This window comes from Apteryx rowi, unplaced genomic scaffold (assembly GCF_003343035.1).
Source record: "Apteryx rowi isolate R43461 unplaced genomic scaffold, aptRow1 scaffold_42, whole genome shotgun sequence".
NCBI classification, from domain to species: domain Eukaryota; kingdom Metazoa; phylum Chordata; class Aves; order Apterygiformes; family Apterygidae; genus Apteryx; species Apteryx rowi.
In genome coordinates, this window is record NW_020450665.1 from 2,778,287 (window position 1) to 2,800,595 (window position 22,309).

The 22,309-nt window shown below is 35.6% G+C and overlaps 1 protein-coding gene across 1 annotated transcript; it reads right to left on the reverse strand.

Annotated features, from left to right (window-relative positions):
* Window positions 1-172: 172 nt before the first annotated feature.
* Window positions 173-20,645, reverse strand: LIPI (lipase I). Its single transcript, XM_026076016.1, has 10 exons — window positions 20,554-20,645; window positions 16,911-17,287; window positions 15,074-15,182; window positions 12,398-12,499; window positions 10,872-10,961; window positions 9,413-9,580; window positions 7,806-7,898; window positions 4,865-4,976; window positions 4,318-4,491; window positions 173-594 (listed from the first exon to the last, which is right to left on the reverse strand). Exons 1-10 carry the CDS (start codon window positions 20,600-20,602, stop codon window positions 492-494), a joined length of 1,377 nt encoding a protein of 458 aa, XP_025931801.1. The 5' UTR covers window positions 20,603-20,645; the 3' UTR covers window positions 173-491.
* Window positions 20,646-22,309: the final 1,664 nt, after the last annotated feature.

Sequence of the window (22,309 nt, forward strand, 5' to 3'; positions counted from 1 at the left end):
TTCTCAGATACTGAGACATACTAACAAGAAAATGTGAATTCATTTATCCAAAGAATAGCACAGCAGAATTGCTGTATATTAGATATACAGATCACATGTACAGTATATCAAATTCACTTAGTAGTCAGATAATTATGTTTCAATGTAAAAGCCATTATAAAGAATAAATAATTAAATATACATATGACTTGATAAATAATGTGCCAAGATTATGCAGGTAATTCATATTTAATTTAGTAGTCCCCTCATCACTAACAAATAATAACGAATAAACCATTGCATGTTCTCTGCTATGATACACTTGTTTTATTCAAATTTTCCAAATATACAGATATCTGAACTTTCCAATGAACTTCACTCTAAGGCAGTTGAAGTAATAAATATTACTACATAGATTCTTGAAAATAAATCTAGCTTAACTCATTTCCTCTGCCATTGCAGTCTTTATCCCGAGAAAGAATCAAAATGTCACTGCTGTAAGAGAAAATAAGTTAGAAGTTCTCTCTTCCTATATCGCTCTCTTGGCATGGGATAGGCTTGAAGGTCAGTTCAGTGTTCTCCAGCAGTACAAAATCATATCTGCACAGCTGCAGCCTATAAAAGTAGAAAAAATGCACAATTGAGAAAACAAATATTAAAATATTTTAGTATCTGAATTATTAAACCTGCAGCATTTACCACCTCTCAGAGAAGTTACTCAAGACAACAAGAAATGTAAGTTTACACCTTATTTTATGGACCATTAGAGTAGTTTTGCCAGCCTGGGAGCAACAGCCAGGACATCAGATGAATGGTGCAAAGTGGCATGAGTAAGAAGTGTATCACATTAGTCTGAAATATAGAGATGCCATAATTCAGTCACCAAGGCTATTAACCTGCATTCAAATTAATTCTTAGAACAATGGTCCAAGTACAGCTTGATACTTGGTCACATTAGGATTGAACAATTCACTTTGATCCCCCTAGCACTTAAAGTTTCTCTTTCATTCCATGGAGAGAAATGGAGAGAAATCTAAAACTGCACTAAACTATCTTCTCATTTATTCAGTTGCAATGAGAGTATGTATAAGAAAGTTTCATGAGGGACAGTAATTTGTCATCTCAATGCCTAGAAAAACCAGAACTGCATAATACTAAACAATTAGTATCATGTATGTAGCACAGAGGTCAACAAAGGAGTAAAACACACAGACACAAAATCTTAATTTTTTCGTCAACATATAAGCTAGCTCTGTCCTTTTAGGGCAAATACAGGGCATAGGTTTGCCCTTAACGCACTGCTATAGCTAGATGGAGACGACTAGTTTAGACAGGCAAGTAGCAACACTTCCTTTTCTCTCATAGCACCTCTAATGGCATATATGCTATGATACTTATTTTAAAATGATCTACATTGTTCTAAACTCAGACATGGTTATACGACATGATGCACCTCAGACTGGGATGTAGGATACACTGAAACAGCTAAGGGAAAAAGCCTGGGAAGGAATGTGCAGCCAGCCACTTCTGTTGTTGCCCGTTAGTGTGAGATTTCCAACCAGTTACAGCTCCACCTATCTGTGTATGAAAGGACTGTGGGACTTCTAAGTTACACAGGACATGGCGGAAAGGTTGAGACTATTGAAAGTCCCCACAAAAGCTAAGTTAGCAGATTTTATAACTAAAAAGATCAAGAGAAATTCTGGTATTCTGTATAATGGAAAACATAGAATGTCATCCAGTGCTTCATCCATAATTTGTTTTAATTAGAATGTAGTTGTTTAATAGTGTATTATTTTTGGTACGGTAAGAAAAAAAAGACATAAAAGCACAGAAATTGTCAGCATTTTAGAAATCCTTACAAAAGACCTTGAAAGAATTCACAGGACAAATTTCCAATCAGGATAAAATTATTATATGTATATATATCCCAAGTTAACTTTCAATATACCATGTAACAATACAGCACTGCATTTTAACATATTTGCAACACTATTTGGAATACAGTAGCACAATATGTTAGCATAGCCAGTTCTTTAACAGAATTTTACCTAGCAATAATTCTGTCTAATCACAAGGGATACAGTACTTAGATACAACATGTTGGAAAACAGATGTTGTTCTTTCTAGTATTCATTATTACAGTTTGTCTATCTCATCTGAAGCAAAATACATCTGACTGAGTACCAGGCATGCCTCATGGGAGAGTAATCCTCAATGAGAAGTAGACTTTCCAGTTTACCAAGAAGGTGCAAAACACAAATTATTTTTTTGTTAGGGGAGGCATTCATAATCTCTTGCCCCATGTGACTTTTCTGGTGTATACTAAAAGGCAAGGGTATGCCACATTCTTTTTTTCAGTAGAGGTGTTAATAATTCTATTTTATTATTCCTGTTCTTGTTTTGGATAAAGAAAGGTGGCTGGACTAAGTAACTTGAGACTTTTACTTCCCCCATGAAATGAGTTTGGAATTGACTGACAGATTCAAACACCATACAAGTTACAAAAGTTTTCTTTTACGAGTGAGCAAGAATGATTTATCTCAGAGACCAGAAGAGTCTGAAATGATATGTACTCTCTAATACTTTCACATTCACAAACCATCTGTGTGAAAAAAGGGTCAATCCAGAAAACAATTCTGCCAGTGATATTCCTCAGAATCCCACTGTCTGCCGTTAACCCAGATCTGGAGAGAGTGAGACTGCTATTGTCTTTTATCCTTGCACCTGTCCTCTGTTCTTTACCTAGTATTTTGCTGTATGAATAATTTTTTAAATGTAGTTTAATGTTGATTATCCTGTATTTAAGTAATTGCTGTAATTACATCTAACTAAGGTGAATATAGGTAGTCGTAATTACAATGAGCAATTATGTAATTATACCATCCAACAGCATCGTAACATCTGCATTTAAATTAACCTCACGTGTTCACATGCAGATTCAACACACTCTTTTCCACCACTGTCTAAAAGTATCTAATGTGCCTACATGACTGTCAGCTGATGAGGCTCTGTAAGAAGGACTTTAGTGGATCCTATATTAAAACAAATCAAGTGCATCTTACTTTAAAATTAACAAGAGTTCAGAACAAACAGGAATGAAAACTGAAAACCAGTCAGGGATGTTCACTGAAAGTGTTCCTGATTCACTAGACTATTCAACTGAAAGTCTTGAATGCTGATGGGCTTGCRTGAAATGAATCTTTTGAATTATCACCATTGAGTTGGGAAAAAAATTGCAAAATGAGTTAGAGCTTTGGCTATCTCTCATAGCCAAATGTTTTTTAAATAAAATCACGCCAGTCTACTGGAGAGCCTGAGACTTATGGCCTTCAACAAGTTAATAAAGTCTAATGCATACACATTTTGGGGTACTATTTTGATTACCAAGTGTTCCGTTTCTTCCTAACTCTCTCCCACCTGTATCCTCCTCTTTCTCAGTAAATATCAAATAGCAGATTAATTTAGTAAGGTTTCAAAATTTTTACAAAATATCATACCCAACTTCTACCAGACTATTATGATATATCAAATCATAAAACCTTATATGTTATTTCTCAAGTTATAAAGCATACTGAATGAAGTACTCTTGCCACTTTTGACTACCTCCTCTTGGGTATTTCTTACCTATTCTATGGAATATGTTCTTTTCACATGATGAAAGTGTAAAGTTTAATTGGTAATGCCATTTTACAGGTAACTCTAGAGATCTGAAAACTGAATATACGGCAATACCACCAAGTATTTAAAAACGGTAGTAAATAATATAAGTGTAGTAATGACATTTAAGTACCAATAAATGCAGATGATGTCATTTTAAGCATAGTCAAACATAGACTGTGTGTTTTGGTCTTGTAGGGCCTCTACCAACAGCAACAAGACCAAAAGCCTATTTCTGTCACACAGGCAGCTGGACTGAAGTGCTCCATTCCATATCTGAGTATGAAAAGCTGTGTATAGACATATGATTAAATCAGAAAAATGCTTAATAAAATTCATCTTCTGGAAGAGAACATAATCATGCAATCACTGGATGGCCTATTTAAGTCGTCCTTTAGAACTCATTGTGACCAGCAGCAGCAGCAGCAGCCTGCTGTAATAAGCGGCATATAGATATATATATATAAAAGATGCAAACTTAGGGTCCTGTGCACTAAATGTTAATGTACAGATCATCTCTTCCACATAATAAATTTGATTCTGGGTGGGGTGAGAAGGATATTAATGCATTTAGGAATAYGCTATAGAACAAAATCAATAGAAGCAAATACACATTTCTGAGGAAACATGCTGAGCAGTTTAGTTGATGCGCAACTTCAATACCTGACAAACACTTACCTTTCTGGATTATTAAGAGATTTTAGCCTCATCTGGAGAATCCTGAGCTTATATTTTGGTCCTATTAAAGTCTTTGTAGAAAAGGTCAAGGAAATTCTCAATATTTTGTCAATATCCTGGTAAAATCCAGTTAGTATTTCGACTCTTCTGTATTGCTGAAATGTTGCAGCCTCACTAAAGAGGAATATTATTTTCTGGTCAGTGTTTTGCTATCTGAGTAATATTAATTATTATTATTAAGAACAGAAATCTGATACAATGTACGGATTAAGAGCATTCAGAACAAGGACACCTAGAATCAGACTCAAACCTGTAGCATACACAGACATGTGCTAGTTTGTAACTGGAGAGAGGATCACTTCAGTGTGAGGAACATTGGCCTGGGGCACTGAGATATATAAGATCCAGAAAAAGGAACTGCAGCCAAGAATTAACAACCTCATGATACTCTCTGGCTGAGTTAACAGGCCAGATGCAAGGTTTAGGGAACTCAAGAAATCAGTTATATGAAGAGATAAAAAAGATTTAGAGATAAAACATGACTTACCTATCCATTTCTGATTCTACTGTCTTTCCAGCATAATCTGTTATTTTAACTCTAATGAAACCTCTCCTAATATTTTTATTCCAGGTAATAATATCCAATAAGTAGTTATACACTGCAAATAGAGACAGGAGAAAAAAAAAAAGATTCAAGGAATGACCTCAACAGGATACAGTTCTTATTATTTATTAAAAGTACTCATTGGATGATGAGTGTAATAGTGACTCATTACTTCTAAGTTACCCATTCAAACCAGGACAAAAAGACTATTGATAAAAAATAGCCTCTACCAAAGAGCTACTTAGATTTCTGTGTAAATAACTTTCATTTCCTCCAGTTCTTACAAAGAAAGGATTTGCATTAGAAAGCTACTATCAGAATTAATGTGAAGAATTTGACCTGCCGAAGAAAAGAATGCAAAATCAAGCCCTAACTGGCACCTTCAGTTTTTCACAAGCTCCACAAAGTGGAGATAGTTGAGCTACTAGCATAGCTAAACTATCACGTTATCCATAAAAGTGGCATTGCCAGAAAATATTTAAGGTACATTGGCAGGAAGAGGGGAGGAACAACATTCACATAAGCTTTATGCACAGGCAAAGTGCACAGTGTCCTAGGTGAGCAGATTTATCAGGTGGTAAAACTGAAGAGAAACATTATTTTGTGCTTTGATTGCCCAGCCTGAGTAGTTGCAACAGTACAGGTCCTCCAAGCACCCTTCTCTCAGGGCAATTCAACCTGTTCTTAAGTGGAGAAGCCACAAATACTTGAAAAACTGCATGGGGATGAATGAGGAAGAGGAGAGGGGGGCTGATTGCTTTCCCACGCTCTAGTCCCTTCTCCCATCTCCCCGGACAGCTCACAGCCTCAGGAAAGACATGGTGGCTTCCTGGGGCTGGCACCCTCAGTGCAGCAGGCTACTTGAGAAGGATGTGTGCAGCTGAGCCTGCTGGCACAAGAGTGAGTTTTGCTTATACTGCTAAGAAACCCTAACCTGGCCTTCTACTGCACTTCTGTAACCACCACTAACGTTGTAACTGTGCTACAGCTCTCCAGAGGAAATAGATAGAGCCTTTCTACTCAAAGCAAGTAAGCCAATTGCAACTCTTTTTYTGGCATGTTGCTTTTTAATATTCTCCCCTAGAAGACCAAGCCCCACCTTGTATGGGGTTTGTCCTGCTCAGCTTTACAGTTTCACTTAGTTTTAAGGCCTCTTGTTTATTCCTATTTCCTCATGTTTCCAAACATCTAAGAATTAAAATAAGGCTTTAATTAATAAATATCTTATTTTCCAGACTGGTTTATTAGACTCATTTTTCTCTTTGAATTTGCATATTTTCCCTTAAATTTATGCTGTCATTACAACACTTCTTATTCCTCTTCATCTATCTCCTTCTATGTTTGGTAAAACTTCTCCCTCCCTTTCTCTCCACTACCACCCCTGCCCCAGACTACCATATATCATCTTCTACAATGTGTTCTTCTGTCATCAGGTTTCTGCCTGGGTGGACTTTTGATAAATGCCCAGGTTTTAATGCTTGCCTGAGCAGGAGCAAAGCTGTATTTTTCTTCAGGAAGACTGAAGTGAGGAGACAGACCTACTGGCCTGGGCAGCCTTGAGAGCRCGGAAGAGCAAAGTCCAAAGCAGACAGTAGGAGGGGAGAAGAACAGTGGTAGCGGGTGTGGGTTGGGCTGAAGACCTTTGGGAAGAGAAAGCATTTCTCTGGGTCAGGAAGTGCAGGCAGAAGAAGATCTGATTTGGGCAGTCTAGAGAGAAAGGGTTGAGAAGACTCTGGAGTGCACAAAGGTTCGAAGGACACCCAAATAGGTGCTCTGCAACACTAAGCTTGGCATACTTGGAATGCAGTTAGCAACCTATATTCTCCTTCTCCTCCATCCTCCACCACAGCATGAATATATATAAACTATTTTTAAATTGTGCCTTAGGCTTTGCTAACCAAGTCCTTTTCTTTCCACTCACACCAAGACAACTTCATCTTGGTGGCCACCTGCACCAATAACCCTAGCACTAGCTTATGTAAAATCTATAAAACCTTTGTTAACCTCTCTTCAGCCATTTGAAAGAAACAGTGAAGTAAGTAAGTGCACAATTACCACTATAACAACAAGAAGTATTCAGTCACTGGCCACAAAACTTGCCAAAATGATGGAAAAAGCTAATGGAAAAAGTTGATTTCCCTTGAATTCCCTGTAAGCTCCCCATGTCCCAAATCAAAGACTTTAAATATAATCAATTAGAAGAGTGTGCTAACATTCACTCACAGTGGTAAAATCTGTTAATAAAAAGGGAAACTGGATGAGAATCTAACGTGGACCTCGCCAAGGCTAGGTAAATATTTAATCTGTTGTAGCTAAAGGCCATGCTAAAAGTGTTCGTTCCCATATAGTGTATCCATGATAGTCAGCTAAGTTTTCCCTCCACTGTTTTATTCTTAGGTAGAAATGGATCTATAATAGCTGGAGAAGCTTTAGTTCACTGTGGGCACTCCCCTCTCTAGGGTGGAACATACAAATGTTTCTTTTCCTTCCTCCACTCGAGGCAGTCTTGCTACACATTTTTGGTCTCTGAAAAATGGCAGTAAAGTTCCCATCTAAGCAGGTTCTCTCTCAGTGCAGGCTTTGCCCTGTCACTTGATGCTCATTTTCTGGCTTCCTTGGCAGTTCATCTTTCTCTCATTACTTTTATAGTCACATTTCTTTCTCTCTCTTACTCAGTTCACTTATTGGGTACTCTTCTGCCATAATCGTTCTTCTCCTTCTACCAGTCTACAAACTGACAGCTGATGGTTTATTACACCATTTCATACAGCAGGTAACAACAACTTTCTATTTTTAATCAAATACAGGCTTTCAATCCAGATCAGCTAACAAATAACAACCATAGCATTCTATAAAGAGTTTAAGTACATATTCAGTCACTTACTACAGAATGGGTCATGGTCCGAAGTATCAAAATAAGCTTTTGTTGGTAAACTATTTTGTATTAAGAGTTCTTTCCACCGATCAGCATAATAACCTGAAATCCAAAGTTTATATATTTAATTTCAGACATTCAGCAAAATCATGATACACATATAATTACACAAAAGTAAGTCACCCAAAGTGACAGATTTGGCTTTAACTTTCTAAAAGATTCTCTGGGAAAGTAAATTGATACGGAAAATGCAGGAACAGCCTCAGTCTAATAGAATGTAGTATATATGTATTTCATTCTTCCAATATATTAGCATCACTAAATTGTCATAATGGGATAGTTGGAATCTATTTAGTCTAGAGTACTAACTCCAGAAAGTGCTTATAAACTCCTGCAGAGGCAATAAAAACAAAACCAAAAAAATAACCCATATATTTGTACAAAACAGTTATGGAACAGCTTCACAATAGGTAAAATGTCTTCCTTCCTTTCTTCAATCATTAAAGTAAATATTTTAACCCTCTAATCTATAGTTGTGGAAATTATTTAATAAAAATGTTAAATCCTCTTTAAACCTGCTAAGCTCTTGGATGTAATATAGAAAGTATTTTGTTTTATGCAATTTTATGTTTATTGTCTTTTCGTCTTGATCTTATTCTCTCCCTCAGATTTCTTTATSTAGCTCAGATAACCAGGGCTAGTTCCAAGTCAGCATCTGGAAAAGGATGCTCTTTCTTCTCCCAGTTCCCAGGTTCAGCTGCCTGTTATTTCCTCAAAGGTTTTATAGTTATTTAAGAAAAAAGATGATAGCAGTTTGGTCAAATATTTTTCCACCTCTAGGTCAGGCCTTCTGTGTCAGTGCATCATGTATGCCTAATAACCATTCTGGGGAGTCTTCCTGCCCTACTATGATGTGGCATTATAGTTGCTTTTTATTATAAAATAGTCTATAGTTTATTATAAAATAGCATATATCTTTCCATTTCTGGTCTATTTTCAAACCTGATTTAACTAATATATGCATGTCTAAGGATGAAGACAAGGTATGAATTCAGAGTTAACTTCTRTTTAAACACTGTAAAAATTTCTTTTTTAAGAAAACACTACCAACTGGGAAAAGCTCATACCATTGTAGCTGTTTTCAAACTGTCCCCAGATCCTCTCTAAAACCAATACCCCCCCCCAAAAAAAMCCCCAACATATTCCTAACAAAAACTTGACTCCAGTAGAGGAGTAAAGCCAGAGACTCCATGAAGTTGCTTTGAACATTATTACTCCAAGTAAAAAATCACAGTTATTATAGAGATGATATTGCATTATGGAAGCCTACAGTGATGGACTAAGTAGAAGCAGCTTCTCTATACAGAGAAAATGCATAGTGAATCTATTTCAGACTAGAAAGCCTAATAATCAAAGATTAAGAACATTCAATGCTTGTGTCTAACAGAAATAGCTATAAAGTAGCCAAAGCATTAAACTTTAAACTTTTTTAAACAGTATGCAGCTCTGTAAACAATCTCTAACAAGAGACTACAGCTCTTTGTAGTCACAGAAAGAACAAGTCTAAATTATTGAGAAAATCTCACCCAGCCCAGAAGAGATACCATAAGTCTTACCCAGGACAGGACAGGACATTGGCTGAAAAGCTTTACAATCAACACATTTTCCTCTCTTGTAATCCGAGTATGAGTCACAAGGATATGCTGTTATGTTGCACTCGCTTTTCAAGGATGATAGGAAGAGGAAGACAGATCTCTGATGATCACATTTAAAATACTGAAATCCTTTAGGAAAGAAAATAAAACATACAAAGAATATGTACTCATTTTTCTTCTGGAGAGAACGGATGTTATCCAAGTAATCCCACTTAACTGAGTCATTCTTAGTTAGCCATGTTTTTATTCTCTGGTTAGTTGACCATCAACAGTTGCATGTGTTTTATTTCACTATAAGTCTTTGAAGTGGAAGAAATGGATGCACATACACAAAAAGAAGAAATTGAAGACTATTTAGAATATACAGATACCAAGGAAAGTCTAGAGGGTTTTATGTGCAAGAAATATTCTACTAAATCCTATCAAATTTATAGAATTACTGTGAACAAGCATAATCCTGAGTTAAAATAGGCTTTATTGCATCCCCTACTGAGTGTTTAAGTAAAAAAAGCTACTGTGAGGAATACTTTACAGATTCTTCTCTCTAGTTTTTTGGGGAACAAATTCCTTTCTTCTCCTAGCAAAAGGAACTATGAGATGGAATCATGCAGGTGAAGATGATCCTGAATCTTAAAGGATTCCCCTGTATTCACAGACACACAAATGGAAGCCCTATGATTTGCAGCAGCTGTAATTCCTAGCAGCAGTTTTCAAATTAGTAACAGAAATATAGACAGAACCATAAAGATATACAAAATGACAAAGACAATGTGGTGCAACCTTGCCTAAGATTTATGGAGGCTAAAATAAGCAAGATTCTGAGAAAAAAAGATCATGCCATAAAAGTGTTTTATTCCTACAGGATCTAAAAGACCTGACCAAAAAATAGTTCATCATTGCCAGTCAGGAGGAACCCAAGACGCATAGTGAAAACTTGATAAAGCCAGTGACTTCCACGTTCTGCACAAGTGATCCTGTCCAAATCACTCGAACACAAAAATCTTCCCCCATGCCTAGCTCTATATAAACACAGAAAAATAACGATCACTATATGCAGACTATATTTTATATATGTGTGTGTGTGTTATATATAAAATATATATAATTTWTATATATATATATAAAATTATAGTCTGCATATAGTGATTATTACTAATTTGAATTTTTATATATATATAAAGAATAATAATGGTGTGATGGAATATGTATGCTTATAGGAAGATTTTTATTAAAAAAATAAAAAAAAAAAAACTCATCTGTCTTTGTTATTTCTCATTTGTCGAGTGGGGATGAGAAAGAAAGCATACAATGACCTAGCCCTCATATTACTGAACATGTGCAGTCTCCATTGAATTCAGTTCAGTCTTTTTTGACTTGATCTCAGACTCTTTTCCTATTAACTGAAAACATTTTTATTTACCACTGAATACTGTTCTTGGACAACCAGGCTGATCCATTCCTCCATTCGGATAGAAATCGATGGTTCCTAAAGGTTTCCTGAAACCTAGTGCTGAAGTAAAAACATCATAAAATCAAAAAAACATAAACAGAATTGTCTAGTGAATAATTTATCATTACACGGAATTCTTAAAGAAAATTTTTGCAAATATCCTGTTCTTTTCTTCTAATTGGAACTCATGTTGAGTTAAAATCCATGTTTTCTTCCTTTTAAGTTATTCACATGTAAAACGCTGTATAGAAATGTATACAGATCTGTGCATTGTACTTCTATTGCCACAAAAGAGAATGGATAGAACAGAAAGAATTAACAATTTTATGTTGCAGCTGAGTTATTTGCACTAAGAAATTTATGAAATGTATGGCCTGTCTAGCAACCAAAATTCTGTCCCAACATATAATTCATTAGAATAACATTTTCCATTTTTTTGCACCCAATGCTGGATTTTGAATTACACTAATAAAAACAATAAATCATAATAAACTATAAGAAAACATATTTTTCTTGCCCCATAAAAGACCATGACTGATGTCAGCAGGATTTAGTCCAAACTGACATACCTTCCTTTTTAACACATTATCTTAATTCACATAAAGGAAGTGTTACACATTCACATATAAATTTGTACAGGAAAATGCTAAGTTTTAATATTTTGAAAAAACAGATACAAAATTACACAAATAATGGGACAAGTGTAGTACCTTTGAAAGGTTTACTTATGTTTTTGTTAAAAAAATGAAGATGGATTATTGTTTGGATGTATTACAGCAGATTTTACTATGATCTTCATTTTAACCTTACAGCAATATGATTCTATATAGAATTATAAGCAATGGATTTGTACAGTATACTTACGTGATACAGCTGAGACTGGGTATCTCAGAAGGCAATTTAACTCAGTGATAATCATGTACTTATAGACTCAGTGTTTCCACATACAAGGTAACATGATGTTTATGTTTAACTATTTTATAAGTAACAATATCTTAAATTAATGCAATAGATAAAATGTTATTTAATGTGAAGACTTCTTTTTTTCTTATTCATAATGCATTTAATATAACAAATAGGACAAATGACTGTCTACTGTCACATGACATTAAACGGACTCAGGAATATGTGACTAACTACACATACCTACAGCTGGTTATTTGGAATGAAAATCATTATTTCATTATTTTCAGGTTCAGTCATGAAATTTAACTCACTCAATAAGAAGGCTACTCATGTCAGAACTGAACAAAATGGCCAGTCATTGCTCAAGTTATTAGCAAAGTTGAGTTTCAATTTCTTGAAGAATAGGTAGGATAATGTACAATATGATGTCAACAGTGTAGATGAAACCACTAGGAAGCAAGAGTACAGAAATCCTCCCGATACACAGCATATACCACTGCAACACTATTTGGATGCTCCTGAATTACCTTATCCCTCCCTTTCCCATCTTTCCTCCAGCTGAAATAGCAAAGTTAAAGCTATGTCATTACCATCAATATCCGTATGAATTACATCAATAAATTGTGCATCAGTATGATACAATCTCCCTTCTGGTGGTTCTTGAGAGAACAAAGGACCCGCAGGATCAAGACCTGAAAGAAAATAATGCTAGCATTACAAATCCAAGAGTCTGTTTCTATAGTCCTCTACAAGACCAACATTTGAGCATTGTACAGCAACTCACCCATTTTCCTGGGGTACTAACAGTAAAATAAGAACAGAAAACTGCACAATTCTCAAAATTCCATTCTTCAACTTGCTAGGCAAAGCAATGGTTCCTACTACAAGACTGATCAACCCATATCTTTGAATTGTCTCTCTCCCTGTTCTCCAGAAGAGTTGTAAGCCATCAGCATTAGGGGTCAAGTCAGGAAAATTCATCTTCCCTTTTCCCCAGAAAAGACCATACCTATTATGTGCTTCATGAAAACAAAATCCGCAGTGTAACTACTCTCACCACCAAAACCCAAGATAGTGCTTATCTCAGAGACAATTTCAAACAAGTCATTGTCTGCCTCAGTCACTTTATCTGTTGATATTGAAATTACTTACAGAAAAAGTTATATGAAACTAAGTAAAATATTAGTTTTTGACCAAATTTTCACCTGAAAGAGATTTGGAAATCTTGTATTCAAATCAAAACTCAGCAACACAGAAGAGATTCCAACTGTGATCCACAAAAACACTTTAACTCAAAGAGGAAGGGATTCGGGTGTCCGAGTATTTGAAGCATAAACACTACATATTCCCATTCCCTTTAGTGAGAGGGAATTATTGTTGTGTAACCCTGCAGCCTGATAATTTTTAAAATGGTAATTACGGTCCTTTACAGGAAGGAGAAGTTGCTGACTGTTTGTGGTCTCCTCCTGTTTTCTTAACAGCAAAGACACAGACAAACGGAAGAGAAAAAAAAGAAGCAAGGATTGAAAATGCAACAGTCAAGACAAAACATATTCCTACACTTAACTGATTCCTAATTTCAATCTCACTGACTGAGAAAGACAGACCCAATATATGATCATAGCTTATCAAAGACCTAACAAATTTGTAGCATAATTCAACTGATACATCTGTTTTACTGGTCTAGGAATGTTGCCTGTCAAGATCGAGATAACTAAGACCCAAACTACCACAGAGGATCATGGAATGCCAGCAATAAATGTTCATAGTACGCCAAGTCACAAAAGTTCATTGTTTTAGTCCACTAATCAGTTTCATACTTCAGAAACCTCCAAACAATGATGAAGACAGTTTCTTTTCTTTTCTCTTCTCCTCTCTTCTCTTTTCCTCTCTTTCCTTCTCTTTTTAATCTAGTTTTTCCAGCATCAGTTTGGTCCACTGGCTTGCAGTTCTATCTCAACTTGTTTGAAAGAAACAATATCAAAACAGGCACTGATGAAGTTATGAGCCTTGCGTTTTTGGACTGCCCAATCTTTGTCTTTATTCATCAATATTTATAATTATAGGAAGGTGATTGGAACATTTCATGCAATTCCATTTACCTTTGAGCATCTGAGTTCAGAAATGATATAGATCTGCTAGCTTCCAATCACTGCAAGAAGTCAAAAAGGCCACAGGCCTGCTAACCTAATACTGGTACCAAGCCTGCCCCAGCCAGTGAAGCCCACAGACTCTAAGGAATCGGGTAGAGTGGAAATGAGTCTTCATAACCAAAGGAATATAACTGGAGCCTATCACACTCCTAGAAAACACCCTGACTTGCATATTACTGTACTAAAAGGGAAAGAGTCTCTAATTCCCTTTTTTGAGACTAACTCCTATTACATTTGGGGAAAAAAAATGCTTTGGTAAGTAAACTGAAGAGAGGGTTTGGAGCTATGAATCTCAAGCAGAGATAACTGCCTCCTTTCAGCCTGAAGACAGCTGCTTTCATAAATTCTAAGTATCAGGATCCAAGAGTCATCTCTTACTAGCATTTTCTGTTAGTCTGCTTAGCCAGCTTCCTTCTCAACATGCTAGCTACTGTGAGTTTTGTTCTTTCACCAYGAGCAGTATCAGGAGCCTGTGTACACAAATTAGCACTGAGGATCCCGCTCTAGGAATCAGCATCTAAAAGTGAATCCTAAAACTCTGTTTGTGATCCTAGCCCTGAAAGATATTTTCCAGCTACCACCACCATGAAAGACAATGCTGACAATGCAACAAAATATTAGATGATATTTGCAGTGGTCATACTCAGGTTGCACATCTGATTTAAGTTCCTTATAGCAGATAGTCCAATATACTAAAGCCTGCACCATATTCAGATATCTTTAACTGAAAATAATCCCTGTGCCTGAATCCTATGCTCTGACTCTAAGAGCTTTTGAATCTCCCTTCGGAGGGAACTGATTTTCTCTACTGACTAGATAAGGAACTCAGGTAGCATATCGCTTAACTTAAGTGGCATCTGAACACAGCACTTAATTTTCACTCGAAGGATTAGAGGAAATCAGGTTGGAAAATTTCAGCTATAACTTATTAGTCCTCAAGTCAGACTTTCACAATTTTTTGAACTTATATCAGGGATACCTTTTTCCTCTTGTATGTTACTACATAATCACTTCTTATTTGATGATATTTCAATACTAGCATCTACGTGTTTTGCAGTTATGAGAACAATTCAAGGTACATTAGAATACATATATCAGGATTAAAAGCCTTACCTGTAATTCTGCCAAGTTTGCCATTATACTTCTTGCCAACAAAACCAGCTACATGAGCCCCAAGACTAACTCCAATCATATGCACAGAGTCAAGAGAAGCTCCATCTGCCTATCAGCCCAAAAAAAAAAAAAAAAAAAAAAAAAAAAAAAAAAAAAGGCATGACTGACCTCTAGAGTGCCACACAAAATTTGCAACATGGTTAATTGAACAGGTATCACCAAGCACTAGACTGATTTAGTTTTCACTTTTTGTCAGTACTCTAAGTTATATTTCTAACTAACTTTAAAAACAAATTCCGTACTAGCTATATAATGTAGTAATTATGAAATTCTTTGACTAGTTAAAAATGTAAAATGGAAGCTTAAGTATCATTTCTTCCAAACTGTCATGCTAGTCTATTTGAACATGGGGAGCATGCGGAGGGAAGAGGAACAATTTTACCAGAAACACAAAAGATGAACCAAAACTATGAATTGGGGGAGGGGAGGGGAATTCCCCTCATGCCTTATTTTTCAATAAAATAAATTAAAATAGTTATACTATTAACAAACACACCATGGAACAGCTGAATAAGGTTGCCAAATGCATGCCTGCAGGAAAGCGTCAGCATGCCCACTCTACAAAGCAGGCAGTATTTAAAAATCTTCTGAGGAACTCTGAGTTAGTATCAATATACCTATTAGAGTCTCTGCAAAACGACGGAATGTTATGTAGAATCTAAAATGTTAATGTATTAATGTTATCTCAAAATTAATTAACAAAGGCCTCATGGCAGCTCACAAGTATTAAACTGATAGTCATGGGACACGACACACCCCACCACCATCATTTTGCAGACAGTGGGATTCAGCAAGATCTATGTATGCATGCCCTGCAGCCACTGTTTTACCAGACAGGCATGTAACCAGCAATCAACCAGAAATCTACATCAGGGAATTTGCAAAATACACCTTTTTATCCCAGTCTGGATTGTGGACTGTATTCTTAGAGTGTATATAATCCTATTTTATTTTTCTATTCCATATCAATAAATTTACTATTACAGTTATGAATAGTTGTCATTACATCTGATCCCAGAGGCCAGATTCTGATAGGATGAGGTGAAAGAAGAGACAGCCTTTCTCAAAATGCTGTTTTCCCTTTCTCAAATTCTATATGAATATTTTCTTACTGTAGGGCATTCAAAATTTCTAAGAACAGCTGGAAAGAGAAGTGCTGAGAATGGAAGAAAAAGTAAGTGATAAATCTAATTATGGAGTAAATAAGATGATAAAACTTCTTCTTCATTTTTTTAAGTAATAAATTTAAAGCCCAGTTAAGACCACTGGCATCAACAATTTTTTCAACAACTACCTGTAGCATTAAGAAGTTCCTATAATTTTGCAATAAATATTTATATCTCACAGTGATTTTTTCATTTAAAATCTTTAATTGTGTTAATTTGATATTCAAAAGAGTAGTGCAATTTTTTTGTAACATTTTAATGCTGCATAGTATTTGAGTATCTCTCATTTCACCTTCCTACTGATGCATTAGCTCTTTGCAGAAGACCTAAAACTTTTCACTGGCCAAAGAAATCACATGCAATGCAGTCTCAGACATATTTCAATAAAATGACAAAACCACTATTTATTTTAGTGAGAGGGAAATGAGAACTTAGGTGAAGTTAAGACATGCAGTAATAACTGCATGCAAAGTTAATTGGCAAGACTTTGGTAAGACATGTCATTTGATGTTGTTCACTATGCTTCTCTTCAGATATCAGACTAAATATACATTCCCACCCAAACTATGCTATTTAAGCTTATTCCGGAAAGATATAACTTTCTGCCTTACCAGCATCTGGTCAACATAGTTCTTCAGTATTTTTGCAACTTTCCTGGTGTTTTCAACAGCAGTATTATAATTCAGAGTTGTAGCACCACGATTCCAATCAACTATAATGAGGTTAATATCCTCTGAAGTCAGTAAAAGGGTCTTTATGTCACCCAGCCATACTGGTGAAGATCCTGTTGGTCTGAAGCCATGAACAACAAAGACAATTTTCTTGGAGGTATTAAGATACTCAGATGCTGTAACATTATGCTCACTGAGTTTCTCTGAGCAATCTGGATTTTCCCTTGTGTATAACAGTAATTGGACTTCGAGATTCGTTCCAGTCAAAGCATTGCCTATATTAAGATCTGTAAATTCAGGACACTTTTTCTCCTCATCTGAAAAAGATGAAAAGGTTAGACAGTCATTTGATGAGTCAGACTATCTGAAAGACCACCTCTTAACTTTTCTTTCCATATTTATCCACTAAGAGTGAAGAGCTTCCATTTTATCCACTCCAGACCTTTGGAGCGAGGAGCTGGAATGTGTGCTGAGTGATGGTGAGCTATGGTTTAACTAATGGCACTGCAGATGTTCCTCTGAAACAGTCAAATACAAAATACATCTAATTATTTCTGAATCATCTATTTTCTCTGTAACAAACACAAAGTAGTAGTCAGTGTCAATAAGATCCTTAGCTTAGCCTTCAAATTTTAGGTTCTCAGAATTTTTTCACAACTAATGTGCGTTGTATAAGCAGGGACACAGTTGAGGCTGTTTCTTCCTCTTTCAGCCAGGGTGGTAAAGTTGCTCATTCTTAGGCCTTCCTGTTCAACCTAGCAGTAAGAAACAACAGTTGTCTGACAGTGCAGAATGACCCAGAATCCTTCCCTAGTTTTGGATCACCATAAGCACATCGTTAGCAAGAAACAAAGAAACAACAGACAAAGGATTCTGTCTGAGTCTGAAAAAAATAAGATGCTGTTAGATCAATATACATAGAAGATACAAGAAAAGCTGCAGCATTTAGCACTTCCGTACTTGGAAAATTATGGTACAGAAGGCTAAGGTTTAGATCAGTGAGGATCAACAAAAGGATGGAGATTTTCAAAACAGTCTAAAAATCCTAAATTCTTCCCCTGCATGCTTATTAATATCAAAAGTCAATGCTTTAAAAAGTATCCTTTGGCAACTAAGGTCATACTGTGTGGAAAGCGACTTCAGGATTTTGGGTACAATCCTATGTCTGTCACAGGTTTTTTTAAATGACCTCTTCACATCCGTGATGATTTTAGCTGTTTTATGATCTAAGAAAATTGGGCCAATCTCTTGACTTCTAGTGGGCTATGCTACTTACACAAAGCTCTTGTTTGATATTTGAAGTTACCTTTCTCAATTTTCCTGTCATTAACAATTGTGTAAAACGAGAGTTGGTCAGCTTCTGGAAAGCTGAAATAGGAATAGTGCCTACTCAGTTCCTAAAAAGAAAGAAAAGAAGAAAAAAAMCCCACTCTGAATTTCTTMGAATTTTTTGAGTTGTAAGAGAGGCAGTTCTAGCATTTCTCTATTTCCCAGCAATAAGTTAACAGTACAGGAAGAAAAAGACAGAACTGAATCCTCCATATTTCCAAATTTGAGAAAGATAAAGCCCTCAACAGTTTATAAAGTCTTGCAGGGGAAGCACAAAGGGTCAGAAGGTACCCGACAAATGTATTCAGATCTTTCTTTGAAGCTACAATGTACACAGAAATGTATGTCACTTGAAAAAAAAGAAGCTTTTTCAAATGACAAAAAAACCAATGCATCACATCATTGATATTACACTGTCTATCTAAACAAGCTAAATTGTGTGAATTACAGGACTTAAGATGTACTAAACATTTAGGCAACAACTGGTGACTACACCAGTCATCTCTAGACCAAACCAGATACGTACCAAGACTAGATCAGTCACCAGTGGACTAGACATCACAAAAAATAATGGATATTTGCAAATCAGAGTGGGGTTGAAGTGACTGAGTATTAGAAAACTTCCTGCCTCAACTCAACCAGAGAAGCTTCAGGCCTATCATTACCTTATCGTAAATGACAAGAAGTTATAATTCTCTATATTTTAAAATAAATATCACAGTTCCCCTCATTTGCATGTTGAATAATTTAAGTAATGTTTACCATGATTACTGGACAGTTCATTAACTAGCTGCTGATACAGGAAGACAATTCAGGATACAGTTGTACTGCTGAGATTTATCCAAGAAAAAAATGTGAAATTAAGAGCTATTCAGCTGCAGTTACTTTGAATTTAGTAGAAACAGTATTCAAGAACTTGGTAAAATGTCATGCATTTGACAAGATACTGAGATGTTAACAGAATGTGTCACATTTAATCTCTAGTTTTCATATAATGATATAAGATGATAAAACTAGAATAGAAATTCTCTAACACAAACACCATACACAGAACTAAACACTAAAAAATAGTCACTTAGTTACCTTTTCACTATTCAGATTCATAGTTACAACATAAGTCTTTTTAATTTTGCATAAGAATGTTCTTGCTCTGGGAAATCCAAGTTTAATCACGGAACCTTATAATATTACTAACATATATATAAGATTCACGCTAAGATACTGTAAATGTTAAAGTGTTCCTTCATATTGATTTGAATGTTTTGATCAGTTATCATAACATTTGATTGGTAGAAATAAGAATTAATTTTTCTAAGGTCAATGGAATGATACTGATATAAAATAGAGACACAATCTAGTCCACTGAAGTGAGAAATCTATCACAAGGAAAATATTTTAACTAGTGAAACCTAATTACTAGCTGGGAAATTTCAAAGGAAAACAACACATTTACCTATGGCTGTGAAACGACAGCAGAATTATTCTTTGAAAAGTAGGTAGAGGAAAAAATGATTTCTATACTGCAGTACTACATAAGTACTATAAATATAGCAATGGTCTAGTGCTTTGAATTGTTTAGCAACAAATCATTAAGAGGAAGTTTTTCAAACTCTTATTTCTGGTTGGTTATTGGAATGAATACCCAACTGCCTTTTGTGCACTCTAGTGAGCGTACTCAGATACATTTTTCGGTAGAGTTAGAAAATATAAATATAGTTTGGGTAGTTATATATGCAGTTTAATCCAATTAATACATCATTTCAAATTTTCTGTGCATGTTTGTGATCATTATTTTACTAGTAGCGAGCTTCTGGGGCTGAAGAGGGGAGAATTTTAAACACATGCAGGCTTCTTTGTAACTAAATTTTTTTATTTAAAGTATAATAGATACTTGAAAAGTTGTCAACTTTTCAAGTTGACTCAGTCAGCAAAGAATAATTTCAAACCTAATTGAATATATTAAAACTATTTCACAATTTCCTATTTACTTAGTACAAAGTGCACATACCTGAATGTGTCTCTGTRCAAAGTACAACAACAGATAAAGTACCAGGCTTTGTTCTACTTACTTTAAAATGAAAACGTTTGGCTCAGTTTCAAAGTGATCAAATTCTCTTTAGTAATCAACTGTTCCATCAGACATAATTCACAAGATTTAATCTTTTGGCCAAATTACATGAAGAAACATTAGTTTTCCATGCTTGAATAAAGACAAGAGACTACACTACAAACAATAAGCTAATGGTTTTCTTACCCGATTTCACCCAGCACATCAGACAGATGAAGAAACACAATTTCAACATGTGGAAACGGAGAAAAGCAATACGTAATATCCACAAAGAAGTAGAAAATCTACTCTTTATAGCATGCTAGATTTCTGACTTAACTGAATGCCACTGATGAAGTAGGTGGAATGTAGAGTAGGAAGCAGAAAGCAAAACTGTATTCAAGCTTCTGCAATTCATGACTCCTCCTATTGAATGACTTCAGGAGGTAGGGTGGTTTCTGGACTTTCAGGGTTGGGATTTTTTTTTAATCTATTTCCCTCTCTCTTTGGCTATCATGCTGTATATTACTGACAACTCTGCTACCTGTGTGGAATTTAGGAAGCAGAGTAACTAGTTGTACCTCACCTTAGAGACCCACCATGTGGCTGTTTTCAAAAGTGTCACTCAATTGGTATTCTGCAGAACCTGCAATTAAGAGACATTGAGATGGGCATAAGAAACTTGCAATAAAAAGTCATTTAGGTTATGGAACAATTTCTCTGTAARAACTTGAAAATAATTCTAAGACTGTATCTCCATGGATTAATTTGTACACAAAATTTTCTGAGCTTTCTAAAAAGTCACTCTCTAATCTAAATCCAGAGTACATCTGGGAAAGTATATGGGAGAGAGATGGAGCTTACAGCCCCAGGCTTACAGTTCTCACTCAGACACTGACTTGCTGGGTATTCTGTCACTTAACTTCATTCTCTTTGTGTCTCCAACTGTAAAACAGATGAAGAGACATCTATCTTTGTGAAGCTCATTTATTTACAACTCAATTCACCAGATAAACATAACAGAACAAACTTAACTTTCTTGGAGTTCATGGTAAGGCAAAGAGGCAGATAAATTCTGCATTATCCCAATTAGAAGCCTGAATGCTCGGTTTACCTATATCTGGCCCAATTATTTCCACTAGAGAGGTGGAGAAAAAAAAGATACCAGAACCACTCAGATATGATGCAGACGCATCCCAGAAATGTTTTCTAGATGGTGGATCTTTCATAGTGTTTCTACAGGTATGATCTGGGTTTCCTTCTTTTCCTTCCACAATCAGTAACAGGGGTTTTTCATTATTTAYTTCCAAGTGATCAATCTCTACAGCTAGCTTTGTGTTCCTGGACAGCTCAACAAAGCTGTGCAACAGAAGTTTCTGCAGCTGATAACCTTTAGGAAGTCTCTTTAAAGTCCTTTCCCCTTTGAATTCAATAACAAGGAGAAGACAATGCAGTATGACTACTCACATGAAAAAGGACTCAGTTTAACCAGTGACTTTTCTCTTTTTTTTTTTTCTATTTCTCAAATTTGTCATCCTATTTTCATTGAAGTTCATTAGACAACACTTGTTATTTCTTTGCAATCCCTCTTTATCTCAAATCTTTGACTCTATGTGCAACTATTGTTATGAAAGCACAGCCGCATTGATGTAAAATATTTCTTAGAGCAAGTAACAGTATAGTGTCTATTTTTCTATTTTTCCTGCAACTTTTAATACAGATTACTGTTAAATCAAATGAAAACTTAGTGCACCCAAGCAACCATCAGTTAGGCAACCTCACTATGCAGGCTTCACAAGTTAAAGGATGGAGAACTCAACACCACTGAAAATGCTTGGTACTGGAACCAGTAATTAGCTCTACTAAAACACTTACCACACTTACCCATGAGCCAATTACCTGATATTAGAAGAAAATCTTATATACGTACCTGTACATACATCTAATGCTAATACCTGTGAAT

What these genes read in the sequence shown, in the direction of transcription:
- LIPI (XM_026076016.1), bottom strand. Translation starts at nt 20,602, where the DNA reads ATGTTGAAATTGTGTTTCTTCATCTGTCTGATGTGCTGGGTGAAATCG. An exon ending in ACTATGTTGACCAGATGCTG is followed by an intron (nt 15,183 to 16,910) that starts GTAAGGCAGAAA and finishes TTGGGCTGATAG; the next exon opens with GCAGATGGAGCTTCTCTTGA. An exon ending in AATTCATACGGATATTGATG is followed by an intron (nt 10,962 to 12,397) that starts GTAATGACATAG and finishes TTTTTACTTCAG; the next exon opens with CACTAGGTTTCAGGAAACCT.